At 44.0% G+C, this 13,951-nt stretch overlaps 2 protein-coding genes and 1 pseudogene across 2 annotated transcripts; all 3 read right to left on the bottom strand.

Moving 5' to 3' along the window:
• Positions 1 to 1,805: 1,805 nt before the first annotated feature.
• Positions 1,806 to 3,811, bottom strand: LOC134020599 (troponin I, fast skeletal muscle-like; annotated as a pseudogene).
• A 3,213-nt stretch (positions 3,812 to 7,024) lies between these two features.
• On the bottom strand, positions 7,025 to 10,416 carry LOC134020735 (troponin I, fast skeletal muscle-like). The gene is made up of 7 exons (XM_062460949.1): positions 10,393 to 10,416; positions 8,818 to 8,869; positions 8,696 to 8,732; positions 8,449 to 8,577; positions 8,225 to 8,314; positions 7,949 to 8,125; positions 7,025 to 7,375 (listed from the first exon to the last, which is right to left on the bottom strand). Exons 2-7 carry the CDS (start codon positions 8,823 to 8,825, stop codon positions 7,280 to 7,282), a joined length of 537 nt encoding a protein of 178 aa, XP_062316933.1. The 5' UTR covers positions 8,826 to 8,869; positions 10,393 to 10,416; the 3' UTR covers positions 7,025 to 7,279.
• A 1,170-nt stretch (positions 10,417 to 11,586) lies between these two features.
• Positions 11,587 to 13,744, bottom strand: LOC134020736 (troponin I, fast skeletal muscle-like). The gene is made up of 7 exons (XM_062460950.1): positions 13,722 to 13,744; positions 13,586 to 13,622; positions 13,376 to 13,504; positions 13,122 to 13,211; positions 12,788 to 12,964; positions 12,005 to 12,108; positions 11,587 to 11,837 (listed from the first exon to the last, which is right to left on the bottom strand). The coding sequence occupies exons 1-6, from the start codon at positions 13,727 to 13,729 to the stop codon at positions 12,031 to 12,033; spliced, it is 519 nt and encodes a 172-aa protein (XP_062316934.1). The 5' UTR covers positions 13,730 to 13,744; the 3' UTR covers positions 11,587 to 11,837; positions 12,005 to 12,030.
• Between the last annotated feature and the right edge of the window lie 207 nt (positions 13,745 to 13,951).

The following is a 13,951-nucleotide window of genomic DNA, read 5'->3' as shown; positions in this document are numbered from 1 at the left end:
AGGAAGTGAAACAAGCAGAAAAGTCATGTACTGACATCTTGTGGTTCTTCTTGGTGGTAGAAAGCACGCAGAGATGTACCTCAGCGTTCTGTGTGTCCTGTCTGACCTATAATTACATGAACTTCATGCACTCCAAACGTGTTCAGTTTAAACAACGAGAGGTGAAAGTAAACAGGCATAGTTTAGGAGAACAGGCTGATTGATGCTAGGTTGATTCGCACACAGGCCAGTCGGGGGGATTGGGGGGGGGGGGGGGGGTTGGGGGGCCTCATTCTATGTTCTATGTATTCTATGTGTTCTATGTATTCTATGTGTTCTATGTATTCTATGTGTTCTATGTATTCTATGTGTATTCAATGTTTGACTTGTAACTTGGGAGGATACTGCCACCCAGGTCTCTGTACGACAGAATGTTTCTAGATGTCTCTGTCTTTGTCCTTTTGTTCATGAAAAAAGAGAACTGTTTTGGGCATTTCTATCTAAGAACAGTGGACTAAGTTCTAAAATGCTTAAAGAGGAACTAAACAACAAAACCCGACATGTTATTTAGGATTGTTTGGTGGTAAATCCCAGCTCTTTTGCCCTCAGTGGTTAAACACATTTGAAGACAATCATGAAGTCCTCTGCTGTGTCCTAGAGAGGGCTTGTGGTTGATAACTGACCGCGTTCACTTCTGACAACTGACTGTGTTCACATCTGATAACTGACCATGTTCACTTCTGATAACTGACTGTGTTCACTTATGATAACTGACCGTGTTCACTTCTGATAACTGAGCGTGCTCACTTCTGATAACTGAGCGTGCTCACTTCTGATAACTGACCGTGTTCACTTCATGCGTTTGAGGAAGCACCAAAACAAATGAAACTGGAGTGTTTGTCTTTAAAAGTTTGTTTTTCACTTGATTATGATGTGTCTTTCAGGAGCACACGGAACAAATCTATTATTTCTCTAATTTGCATCGACCCTGATCCATGTAGAGCATCGAGCCTGATCTATGTAGAACATCGAGCCTGATCTATGTAGAGCATCGAGCCTGACCCATGTAGAACATTGAGCTCTGCAGACCTGGATGAAGCGTGATATGAACAGTGAGTCAACTTTCTCCTGAGCATCAAGATCAGAGACTACACTAGGGTGGAGTAGCTGAAGTAAATCCAGATTTGGGGATTGAGATGTCAAGATACCATAAAAGGATCCTAAAATATCTTGTTAAGAGTAAAGAGTTAAGAACTGGACACTACAAGGCCACCTGTACATTACATCCTGACCCTAAATCAAATCAAATGTATTTGTATAGCCCTTTTTACAAGCAATGTTACAGAGGGCTTCACATATGCCCACAGAACTGTCCCTCAACCAACCTAAACCCTCAAGGAAAACAAGGAGATACTCCCAGAAAAACTCATTTGAGAGAAAATGTCAGAAACCAGGGATCCCCTCCTCCATAGACGGTTGGTGACAGAGAGGTGCAGAACACAGGCTAAACATAGTCATACATCAAGCAAAGTGATCAGACAGTAACCGATATGTCCACAGAGTAAACATTAGTCAGGGAGGATACACCTCTGAATGTGTGAGTGGGACACTGCCAGAGGGTTTTATCACTCACCTGTAGAGGGCGACACATCCTTACTGCTCCTCCACTGCACTATTTATCATTGACACAGACATAGACTGTGGTACTTGTCTGTAAGTCTGTAAAGAATCAAACAATAGTGATATGAAAACATCACCCAGTCTGAAGTTTAGCAGCATGCTCACATGAATCCACATCTGACTTCTACCATCACACTCAGGGGGTGGACTCAGTGGTAGAGCCTGATTACAGATCAAGAGGTTCAAATCCCCCCGTATGTCGCTTTGGATACAAGTTTTTGCTAAATGAACATAACACAATTATAAGTCCAAGACAAAGTCAAACCAGGGCTGGTGAGTTCTTAAGACACAGTGAGCTGTGCAGTGGGTTTTAGGACGTCTCAAACATCTTCTTCCTGTCAGCCTTGTCCTCAATGTGTTTATGCCAGTAACCAAATGCTTCTTTGTCCTGTTAAGAGGACAGGTGAGAGTGCAAGTTCAGGAGAGACCTGTGTTCATGCCACTGTTATGCTGGAAAGGTCAGTTCAACAGGGATGGAAACTGAAATTAAGGTTTTCAAATTGGCCCTCACCTCCTCCTTGACCTCCTTCTTCACTTGTTTGAGGTTGGCTCTCAGGTCCATGGAGACCTTGTGTTTGGAGCCCAGCAGAGCCTGGAGCATGGAGTCAGCGGACATCCTCACTTTCCTCAGAGCTGGCTTCTAGAACTTGCCCTTCAAGTCCTGCACCTTTATCTTCAAGTCATCCATCTGATGGGGTGTGAAATACCGCAGGCCAGCCAGACGGAGCCCCCCATGCAGGCACCCAGAACAGGATCCTGGTCATGTAGGCACCTCTTTCTCACACTTTCCAACTTTACTTGCCAAGTCGTATCTCTCCTCGTCAATCTTATCCACTCTCTGATGGATCTTTGCACAGTTCCTGCAGTTGGTCGGCAGGAGAAGAAAAAACAACTTTTGAGGACGTTTCATTGTGATAATCAAAGATCTCAACCAGTTTTTCCTGATTTGTCACCTGTAGCTCCTGCGATAAACTGGGCAAGTCCGGGGGGGGGGCAGTTTGCCTCCATGTACCTGACTCTATCTCCCTCTGCCTCCTCCATGTACCTGACTCTATCTCCCTCTGCCTCCACCATGTACCTGACTCTATCTTCCTCTGCCTCCTCCATGTACCTGACTCTATCTCCCTCTGCCTCCACCATGTACCTGACTCTATCTCCCTCTGCCTCCACCATGTACCTGACTCTATCTCCCTCTGCCTCCTCCATGTACCTGACTCTATCTTCCTCTGCCTCCTCCATGTACCTGACTCTATCTTCCTCTGCCTCCTCCATGTACCTGACTCTATCTTCCTCTGCCTCCACCATGTACCTGACTCTATCTCCCTCTGCCTCCTCCATGTACCTGACTCTATCTTCCTCTGCCTCCACCATGTACCTGACTCTATCTCCCTCTGCCTCCTCCATGTACCTGACTCTATCTCCCTCTGCCTCCTCCATGTACCTGACTCTATCTCCCTCTGCCTCCACAGCCTCTGCCTCTACAGGCTTTTAGCGATCAGGGGCACCATGCTCGAGACAACACACAGAAACAGGTAAGGATTGGGATTACACCGCCAATTCAAAACTAACACCAGCACAGACTCGGCGGGGGGCACATGGGGGGCACATGGGGGGCACATGGGGGGCACATGGGGGACACATGGGGGGCACATGGGGGGCACATGGGGGACACGCATTTACAAAGCATGTATGAGAGTTAAAATAAGAGGAGACCTGCATATTCTGCAGGAAAGTGTAGCCATCTTGATATTTAATTTTTAGCCAATGCCAGTATTTCTTATTTATACTTTAACAAAATTATTTTTTGAGGGGGCACATCATTACATTTGGGGGGGGATTGCCCCCCAATGCCCCCATTGGAGCCGACCTTGCACCAAACACCTTTAAAATGAATGTACAACTCCTCACCTTCAGATGATCCTTGCGGCTTGACGACATTTTCTTCCTAAAACGGAACATAAAGATGTGAATGAAAGTAAAGAAGGACCCTAGTGGCACATTGTAGATGTGGAACAGTAGAGAGCAAAATGATGAAAAGTATTTGACCAAGACTTTCTGCTTTCTGCTCAAGTCATGTTTTGTATAGATACTGAATGTTGTTAGTTGCAGTGATGCATTATGGAACTCACTCAGACATCTTGGCTATATGGTCATCCTCAACACCAACAGAACAGATCTGCATAAGATAAATATGACAGTTTAGTAATTTTGCATAATTTTATGAAATAATAACCAAACAAAAAAAACACATGGATGAATCAGAATCCCAATCCTGTTGTGTGATGCATATTTAATTTCCCATCTGAAACTCCTGAGGAGTTCAAGGAAGGGCGTACCCTTCTAAAGGTGAGCAGTGTGAGAGAATGGAACCAGCTGTCTCCTAAGGACTGCTCTTCTGGCACACTTGTCATCAAGGGGTCATTAATAACCCAACACTTTGGCATGTGCTACTAATCCTTAAGGTACTAGACGGCATCACGGAGACAGCCGGGCTAGAAGGCACTGTGAGGGACTGTGTCGTGCTGTCCCTAAGTCATGCTGTCTGCTCTGTCAAGTTACTCTGCTACAAACATCATACAAACAAAAGCTATGTCTGAAGACACAAAGGGTGTATTGATACCTGGTAAAGACCAAGGCCGTAATCATAATACATATTTGGGGGGACACATCCCCCTCAATATTCAAATCTGGTCAAAATGTCCCCCCCAATATATTAATATAAAAATATATAAATGTGCTAGGCTACGACAGGCAACCACGCACGCTGTCCCAAATTATCATAAAAAATGTAATTCGTCCCCCCCAATGTTGACTCCATGGCTACGGCCTTGGTAAAGACAGTATATTTACTTTAAATATGTATTTATACATATACTAAATTAGATATAGATATTATGTAGATATAAATTATGATTTAAACTGGCCTAAAATTAAGTTTTGGAAATTGCTTTATCTTCCCATCTAAAACACCACAAAATTAGTTGGAGATTTATATATCAATGGTGTAGCACATGCGGTATTGCATTAACGTCACGATCTGCAATCAGACACCAATATGCGTTATCATGCAACTCATGCAAAGGATCAGAAAACATAATTCATATTAATACCAAACACACTGGTGGTTTCACATCACAAATGGAAGCAATCATTTTTTATTATTGAAATTGTCTCAAATCAAGCACCAACTTTGTTTCAGTGTGCCTGTTGGTACAGATCTCTGCTCTAATAGGTTGGTGCTGTGAAGTTCAGATTGTGACCATCTCACTGTCTTTCTGATGAACACACAGAGATCTGAGTACTCTGGTCTGATCTCAAGTTTCCAGAAGGGAAGAGGACTAATCCAGAACAGGAGGGACAGAGGAACGGGTTAAATGCCGGTGATGCTGAACACACACAAGAGCAGGTGGAGTGAGGAGCGATGCTGAACGCACACCAGAGCAGGTGGAGAGTGAGGAACCATGCTAAACACACACAAGAGCAGGTGGAGAGTGAGGAATGATGCTGAACGCACACCAGAGCAGGTGGAGTGAGGAGCGATGCTGAACACACACAAGAGCAGGTGGAGAGTGAGGAATGATGCTGAACGCACACCAGAGCAGGTGGAGAGTGAGGAATGATGCTGAACGCACACCAGAGCAGGTGGAGAGTGAGGAATGATGCTGAACGCACACCAGAGCAGGTGGAGAGTGAGGAATGATGCTGAACGCACACCAGAGCAGGTGGAGTGAGGAGCGATGCTGAACGCACACCAGAGCAGGTGGAGAGTGAGGAATGATGCTGAACGCACACCAGAGCAAGTGGAGAGTGAGGAATGATGCTGAACGCACACCAGAGCAGGTGGAGAGTGAGGAATGATGCTGAACGCACACCAGAGCAGGTGGAGTGAGGAGCGATGCTGAACACACACAAGAGCAGGTGGAGAGTGAGGAATGATGCTGAACGCACACCAGAGCAGGTGGAGTGAGGAGCGATGCTGAACGCACACCAGAGCAGGTGGAGAGTGAGGAGCGATGCTGAACGCACACCAGAGCAGGTGGAGTGAGGAGCGATGTTGAACGCACACCAGAGCAGGTGGAGAGTGAGGAGCGATGCTGAACGCACACCAGACCAGGTGGAGAGTGAGGAGCGATGCTGAACGCACACCAGAGCAGGTGGAGAGTGAGGAGCGATGCTGAACGCACACCAGAGCAGGTGGAGAGGTGGAGAGTGAGGAGACAGCAGGATGTGAGCTTACCTGCTATGTTGGACAGAGAGCTGAGCAGGACTTCAATCAGGTTTGCCCCAGGGGCTTTACTGCTATGTGGGTTTTAATCACATTCTGTGTTGGCTCAGCAGAAATCAGTATGAAAGAGGAGTCTCTGTAGACCAATGGTTCAGCTAGCCTCTGTAACTCAAGACATAAGCCCCTCCCTGCAGCTCTCATGCAGTATAAATATCCAACCTTTACAGATTGTTAATCTGGTTTTATTGCTTATTTATTTAACTAGGATGGCTTACAAATTTACGGTGTATACCATACATGCCAGTTACTTTCAGATTTTGAGTGATGAAAGCGATCGGTGTTAGTATTGTGTCAAGCATATTGTCTACTGCGCACAAACACAAACGTTTTCAAATCGAGAAATGTACCGTATGTCAAAAGATCTCCTTCAGAATACCCTGTGCCTGTTGAATGGGGAAATGAAAAGTCAAAAGCAGATTATGTGCAAGATTTCATTGGTTAACAAAATTCAGAAAAGTGTATTCTCACCTTTCTGCTGAGAGGAGTTCTGTTACACACAGAAGACTTAACGATATTGTGCCAATAAGTGGACATGTAATGAAACTCACCTTTGACCTATTGCTTCAAAAGCAGGTTCTACACAGATACTGTGTCATTGCCAGTAGTAAAGCACCAGCACTACAGCAGGCCTAGCGCACTGAGAACAAGCAAAACCATCAATATTCAAGATATAGTCATCTTGGTCTCAAGAGTGGAAGTACGAACAGTCACTGAAGTGATTTCAGAGACATGTTCTTAAACAACATCATAAGAGAATAGTAAACTGTTCTTACAGTAAACTTTAATAGTATATTTCAAGTCTTCTACAGAGTAGGTCATATTACAGAGGCAGCTGGACAACATTACAAAACAGACACATTCCAATCACTCCTGTCAAGACTGGACATCTGACAGGAGTGCCTATGTCTGTCCCACTGGAGGGCTGTACACGTGAGCTGTTGTATAAAGAACAAGATACGGGTGACTGACACGCACGCCTCCTGTAGGGAGGAACATTGCAGTGGCTGGGTTATATTCAGACTCGGGACTCGAAGAACAACATGTGATTAGGACGAGAACAAAAAAAACGTTGAAATCAACTGATTTTCACAGGACAGTTTATTAGAAAGCATTGCGTTATTGTGAACATATAAACGACTTACAGAGTGTGTTCATGAAGGACTTGAGTGTGAAACTGAAGACTAATGCTCGGAAGGTCAGACACCGCTGTCAAGACGTGTCTTCACACAGAGTAGCAGGTGGCAGCATGCGGTTTGAATGAAAGACAAATGACAAGTTTACTCAAAACAAAGATATCAGTAACTTAAATCCATTTCGGTCTTACAATCTTTCAATCTACGCATCAGACTCAAACATCTTCTTCCTGCCTCCCATGTCAGACTTGTCCTCAATGTTCTTACGCCAGTCGCCAACATCACGCAACTGCTTGTCCTGCAGGGAGAGAGGGGAGGGATAGGGGGAGGGAGAGGGAGAGGGAGAGGGGGAGAGGGAGAGGGAGAGGGAGAGGGAGAGGGAGAGGGAGAGGGAGAGGGAGAGAGAGAGAGAGAGAGAGAGAGAGGGAGAGGGAGAGGGAGAGGGAGAGGGGGCGGGAGAGGGGGCGGGAGAGGGGGAGGGGGAGGGAGGGGGAGGGAGGGGGAAGGAAGGGGAGGGAGGGGGAAGGGGAGTGAGAGGGGGAGGGAGGGGGATTGAGGGGGAGGGAGGGAGAGGGAGAGGGAGAGGGAGAGGGAGAGGGAGAGGGAGAGGGAGAGGGGGAGAGGGAGAGGGAGAGGGAGAGGGAGAGGGAGAGGGAGGGGGAGGGGGAGGGAGAGGGAGAGGGAGAGGGAGAGGGAGAGGGAGAGGGAGAGGGGGAGTGAGAGGGGGAGGGAGAGGGGGAGGGAGAGGGAGAGGGAGAGGGAGAGGGGGCGGGGGAGGGGGAGGTGCAAGAAAACAAGTGTGTTGGTCAAAAAACGTTGACTCTAAAAATTAATTAAAGGCTCTATCAGGTTTATAGCGTTAAATGCTCACCTCCTCCTTGACCTCCTTCTTCACTTGTTTCAGGCTGGACCTCAGATCCATGTTCACGGTGTGTTTGGAGCCCAGCAGAGCCTTGAGCATGGCGTCAGCTGACATCCTCACTTTCTTCAGAGCTGGCTTCTTGAACTTCCCCTTCAGGTCAATTATTTTGATATTCAGGTCCTTAACCTGGTCATTTGAGTTTGAAGCAGAAGGGTTCATGATTTAGGTGACCATCATAGACACATAAACTAAATTACTGAAAGTAATAGGCTAGACAGTTCTTACCTCTTCCACTACCATGTTTGCTTTGCACTCTAAGATGTACCTCTCTTCATCAATGACATCAATACTTTGGTGCAAAGTTCTGCAATATTCCTAGAGTAGAATAAAGCAGGTTTGTTTGTTTTTTTACAGTAAGGAACTATTATTCGGTACTTCAATTCTACGCTAAGCTAAACACTACGCGTCGTCAGTGTTGCTAAACGTGATGTGTGAGGTGAGCATCGCACCAGGAGTTCCTCCTTGGACTGAGGCATGTCCAGAGGAGGGCAGTTCTCTTCCATGTACTTCTTCCTCTCTTCCACCTTTTCTTTCGCTTCAGCCTCAAGTAAGTCCTTAGCAACCCCCAACATACAGCTCTGGGAATCAAATTGACGACTCTTTCAGATTCACTTTCCGACTCAAACAGTCACTACAACACTTAGCAAAACACTGCAAACAAAACACTTAGCTAAACCACTTCAAGAGATCTCTCACCTTAATGTTGTGCTTACGGCTCATGGACATTCGTTTGCTGTAAACGGATGACAAGCGTGTTAGTGAACATGGGTTGATTCATTAATTTGGTTTAGAAACATGAAGTAACAGTGTGTACTTACTCTGTCATCTTGGCGGCTGGGCGTGCTCACTCCCTGCAGATGGAAAACAGGACTAGGAGAGTCAATGACCTGCATTAGACATACGTTTGTTTAATCACAATGGCATCATTCTGATGTGTTTTTACACATAGGTGTTGTTTTAAATTTATGTTTCTAACAGCTGGACTTCCTCGTTCAAATAAATGTAGCAACATACATCACGTTGCATCCCATAAACTGGCTAAATTCTATTTCATAGCAATAATTCAAAAAGGGTCAAACTGGCCAAACATGTGTAGGTTCATACTGGCTCAACTGAACATGGCTGCTATTTTTCTCATGAACTAAAACACTGTCATTCCCTCGGTCAAGAATACCCCCTCAGTCTTTTTAATCCAACGGGACATTTCCTTGGAGACAGTTGTCATATCATCGGTGCTGGGTTGAGATCTAAATCGGTGGGCAGATCCCATCCTAAGTAGTTGTGTTACGGGTGGCTTGTCTCCTGGAGGTCATAGTAACCCAACACCACAGCTGGTGGAGGGAGATTGGCCTTCTGGAACATCCCTGAGATGATCAAGACCTTAGAGCACGTCTCAAAAATAACTGCTGAGGGCTGTCCTCGCTGGCTCGGACTTCCAGCTCTTTGTCAGGGGGGTTCAACAGAGTTGCACAGAGCTGTCAAGTCACTGTGTGATTACAGGGCTCTGCAATAATTACGGATTCTCAGTGCTTAACTTGGTTCAACCGAACAGTCAAAGAGGTTCCAGCACCTGCCATCATTAACCTTTCACTGAAGGGGGCATCTCTTCCCCATAGCTAGAGTAGTCTTAGCAAGCCAATAATAACAATATGTCCTAAAATATAAACAAGAAAATTCCAAATGTGCAGTATTGTTTGAGGCTTATAGGTTAAGCAGAATGAGGTCAAATCTGTCTAATTAGATTGAATTTATGTCCCAGATTTGGTGTTGACAGGAAGGAAAACATTTGAGAATCGCTTGTGATTTTATGACTTGTAGTGGTGTACCCTTACAGCGTGCCTCCCCATCACCAGTTCGTATATCAAGACTCACTGGCTGAGAATCACCAGACGCCTCCACGTTATCACAAATGATTTCCCTAAAACTCTGCTGTAGCGCTGTTACTTTAACATCCTGATCTAATATTACAGCAATCCACAAGTCATCTGTATGTTCAAGATGTCTTCAGATAATACAATCCAGTTCACAGATTTTAACGACCGTTTAAAAGAAAGCAAGATTCAAAATTCATGGATATTGGCCAACAGAGGATCACTAAAACATCAATAAATGAATCGTAGAGATGAGTAAACATGCTTTCAACAACTCATAGTATGTAAAGAAGCTTGACAGAAATAACCCTTCCTTCTCACACACAGACTAAAAGGCCATCTCAAAATCATTCCTCCAAAAGACATAACCATACACAATGGCCCTGCTGTATCATTAAATGACATGCACAACCATTTAGACAAAATATATCAATTATTACTTAATGTAAATGATTCACTTTCCTCAGAAACTGTCCTAAAGGCAGGAGCAGCATAGGGACAGAGAGAATGATTGGTCCTCACCTTGGCGCTGAGCAGAGCAGAGCAGGCTTGTTAGGGGATGGGGAGAGAGACCACAGGCAGTTCAAGCGTTAAGAAGGTATATATTGCATTCTGTGATATCCCTCTAAATCCCTGTCTTTCTCTTTATGGAAGGGGATTATAACCCAAACCAATGAGCTGGCAAGGTCATGAAATACAGTCCAGTCAACCCCCTCACCACCCCCACCCGCAACCCCCCTTTCATGGGCGCCTCCATTATAAATAACCTGTCCTTCAAGATTGTTGTTCTTATTTTACTATCTTTTATATAGCAGAAGGCATCCTCTGTAATTCAAATAGAGAAGAGTCCTCCGACAGACCACACTCAGAAACATGGCAGAAGGCTCATTATCAGGGACTGGGAGGGAAGTCATTCACACACAATCGGTTTTACAACTGTCAAGCAACTTTATAAAAGGATTTACAAGCGCCTGACTTGTCCGAACCTTCCAGGCATCAGACGTTAGTGTTGACGTGTCCGTTTCTCCATTTTATCCAACTGATCTTTTTTCTCTGCGCGACAGAAAAAGAAGAGAACAGTTGCTACGATGCCAGTTTACACCGTGGAACTTTGGACTCAACAAAACAATAGATTAAAATATGTTCTCAATTTAGACCAGCCAAGATAAGCCATGCAAATATTACCATACCTTACTAAACCCTAACCAAGCAAATATTAACCCTTACTCTGAGATATTGTTCTTCTATCTGATGACCCACACTGAACATTGAAGGTGTGTTTTCATTCAAAACAGGATACGCAAACACCTCATTCAAAGACTAGAAAACACATTTAACAGAGAAACGCAGGAACAGAAACTCCCAAGAAGAACTTACCCTCATCCTTGATCTCTCAGGGCTTGATGGATATTAGCCTTCATGTTTCTTCTTCTAAGGCACCACTTTTGCAGCCGCTGTGAATTCATGCTTCATACCTCCTCATGCAATGGTTTTTAAATCATTCCAGCTCTATAGCATGTCATGTAGTAATATTATAAACACAACCATGAATCTAATCTTTGTTACCTGAAGTCAAGTTGATGTGAACCCAGATTTTCTGGGCGGGGGGAAACATATGACTGCTGGTTTCTGTTTAGGAAGCCTTGTTGATCCAGTCAAGTGCTAGTAATAAAACTGCACAGAGACAAAGCCAATCTACAAAGTACTGGTCATCTTAAAGCAATTTATTAAAGCAAGTTTTTGTTGCTAATGAGTTCACACCCAATAAAATCTATCTTTGTTGTTTTACAGAAATACACAGTTGTTGATAACAGTTGTTCAGTGGTCATTCATTTAAGGACTGGTTAATAAAGGTAGAGATGCATTCAATGGGGACATAAAGATGGTTGCAATAAGCATCTTCTTTCTGCAATCCATGATTGACTTGTCCTTGTTCTGCAGTAGCCAACGTCACTCACTTATGTGTCCTGTAACAGGGCAAATGAATTATTAGCAAAGATATCTAGCAAGTCGTCATAACTTTGGGGGCCCCTACTGAACATACATGTGAACGATGAGTAGATGAATATATCACAGTCATTACAGTAGAACCTGATGATACATGATGGCGTGTGCTTGTCTTGTTTCCTCTCACCTGCTCCTTGACCTCCAGCTCAGCGTCTAGGATGTCTCAAACATCTTCTTCCTGTCAGCCTTGTCCTCAATGTTCTTACGCCAGTCGCCAACAGCTTCTTTGTCCTTTAAAAGTAGAGAGTGAAAGAGGAAGTACATCAGTTTGGCCCAGACTCAAGAATATTAATCAATTAGCTTTTTAAGAGGTGTTTTAAAGTTTGATAAACTGTAAAAATGGTTAAACCAGAAACACCTTAACCACTACGACCAGAAACACCTTAACCAAAAACACCTTGACCAGTACGACCAGGAACACCTTAACCAGGAACACTTTGACCAGTACAACCAGAAACACCTTGACCAGTACGACCAGGAACATCTTAACCAGAAACACCTTGCCCAGTACAACCAGGAACATCTTAACCAAAAACACCTGGACCAGAAACACCTTAACCAGAAACACCTTGACCAGTACGGCCAGAAACATCTTAACCAGAAACACCTTGCCCAGTATGACCAGAAACATCTTAACCAGAAACACTTTGCCCAGTACGACCAGGAACATCTTAACCAGAAACACCTTGACCAGTACGACCAGAAACATCTTAACCAGAAACACCTTGACAAGTACGACCAGAAACTTTTAAAAACGTTTCATGAAACAGAATCCAAATCCCCAAATCCGTTCATTTCTTTCATTCTGAAGGTTAAGATAGCATTTATAAAGCTGTCTGAAAAGGGCATCTTACATCAATTAAAGGCTCTGTAAGGTCAATAACCACATGAAATAGCGTTAAATGCTCACCTCCTCCTTGACCTCCTTCTTCACTTGTTTCAGGTTAGCCCTCAGATCCATGTTCACGGTGTGTTTGGAGCCCAGCAGAGCCTTGAGCATGGCATCAGCTGACATCCTCACTTTCCTCAGAGCTGGCTTCTTGAATTTCCCCTTCAGGTCCTGCACCTTGATGTGCATGTCTTCAATCTGTAGCAACCAGTGAGAAAATACTTTGAACTTTTTAAATCTTTTTGTTGGTTAGAGTTAGGTTTTGTTTAAATGTTAGTAGGCTATAGCAGTTGCACTTGCTTGAACACAAACAATCATTGTGCACACAAGCTTTTGTTGAGGAAAGTGACCATACCTCCTTGGCACTTTTGTTGACTTTGCTCTCCAGGTCATATCTCTCCTCATCTATCCTATCAATCTTATGGTGAATCTCTTTGCAGAGCTCCTGCAACACAAGTTCACACATATAGCATTATATATTCAAGTTTCATAATACATTAAACAAATTAAGAAAACATACAGTTATAAATCAGTTAAATGACACAATTCCGTTTTTGTGGGCTGATCAGAGCCAAATGGGAGTAGAGCGTAGAGATGTGTTTGTGGTACCTGCAGCTCCTGCATGGTTCTGGGCAGAGACAGAGAAGGGCAGGTCTCCTCCATGTACCTCTTCCTCCATTCCTCCTGCTCCTTCGCCTCTTCTTCCAGTAAACCCTTGGCGATGGCGAGCATCAAACTCTGTATGAGAGCAAAATTAGTAACATGACCCTTATTCTGTTGTCTTTGTTTTTTTTTGCAGTGTAATATACTGCATCTTACCTTCAGACTATGCTTGCGACTTGAGGACATCTTTTTTCTGAAAGGTTAGTTTATAGAGAATGAGATTAATGTAATTAAAATCAAGTAAAGGAAAAAGCAGGATTATTTGAGTAGTTATTTTGTGATTCCTACTCACTCTGACATGATGGCGTTTGTTTGGTTTCACACCCTGAGGACAAACAAGAGGTAAACTACTTGAACAGATTTTCTAAATATCACAATATCTTACTACCATTCTCATGTTGTTAATTAACAGTTTTTTTGTTTTGTTTAATTTCACATGAGTATCTTTGTCAAAAACTAATTAGATCTGAATCTCAGCCAAACACAGATTGAGAAGTGCATCTTAAGAAGGAACCCAAGAGG

The sequence above is a fragment of the Osmerus eperlanus genome, chromosome 5 (genome assembly GCF_963692335.1).
Source record: "Osmerus eperlanus chromosome 5, fOsmEpe2.1, whole genome shotgun sequence".
Taxonomy (NCBI): domain Eukaryota; kingdom Metazoa; phylum Chordata; class Actinopteri; order Osmeriformes; family Osmeridae; genus Osmerus; species Osmerus eperlanus.
This window is presented reverse-complemented; position numbering and strand designations above follow the sequence as displayed.

Coding starts and splice junctions, on each gene's coding strand:
- LOC134020735 (XM_062460949.1), bottom strand. Junction 8,578..8,695: donor GCCGTAAGCACAACATTAAG/GTGAGAGATCTC, acceptor TTTGATTCCCAG/AGCTGTATGTTGGGGGTTGC. Junction 8,315..8,448: donor AGTCCAAGGAGGAACTCCTG/GTGCGATGCTCA, acceptor ATTCTACTCTAG/GAATATTGCAGAACTTTGCA.
- LOC134020736 (XM_062460950.1), bottom strand. Junction 13,212..13,375: donor GAACCATGCAGGAGCTGCAG/GTACCACAAACA, acceptor CTTGTGTTGCAG/GAGCTCTGCAAAGAGATTCA. Junction 12,109..12,787: donor AGAAGGAGGTCAAGGAGGAG/GTGAGCATTTAA, acceptor CTACTTTTAAAG/GACAAAGAAGCTGTTGGCGA.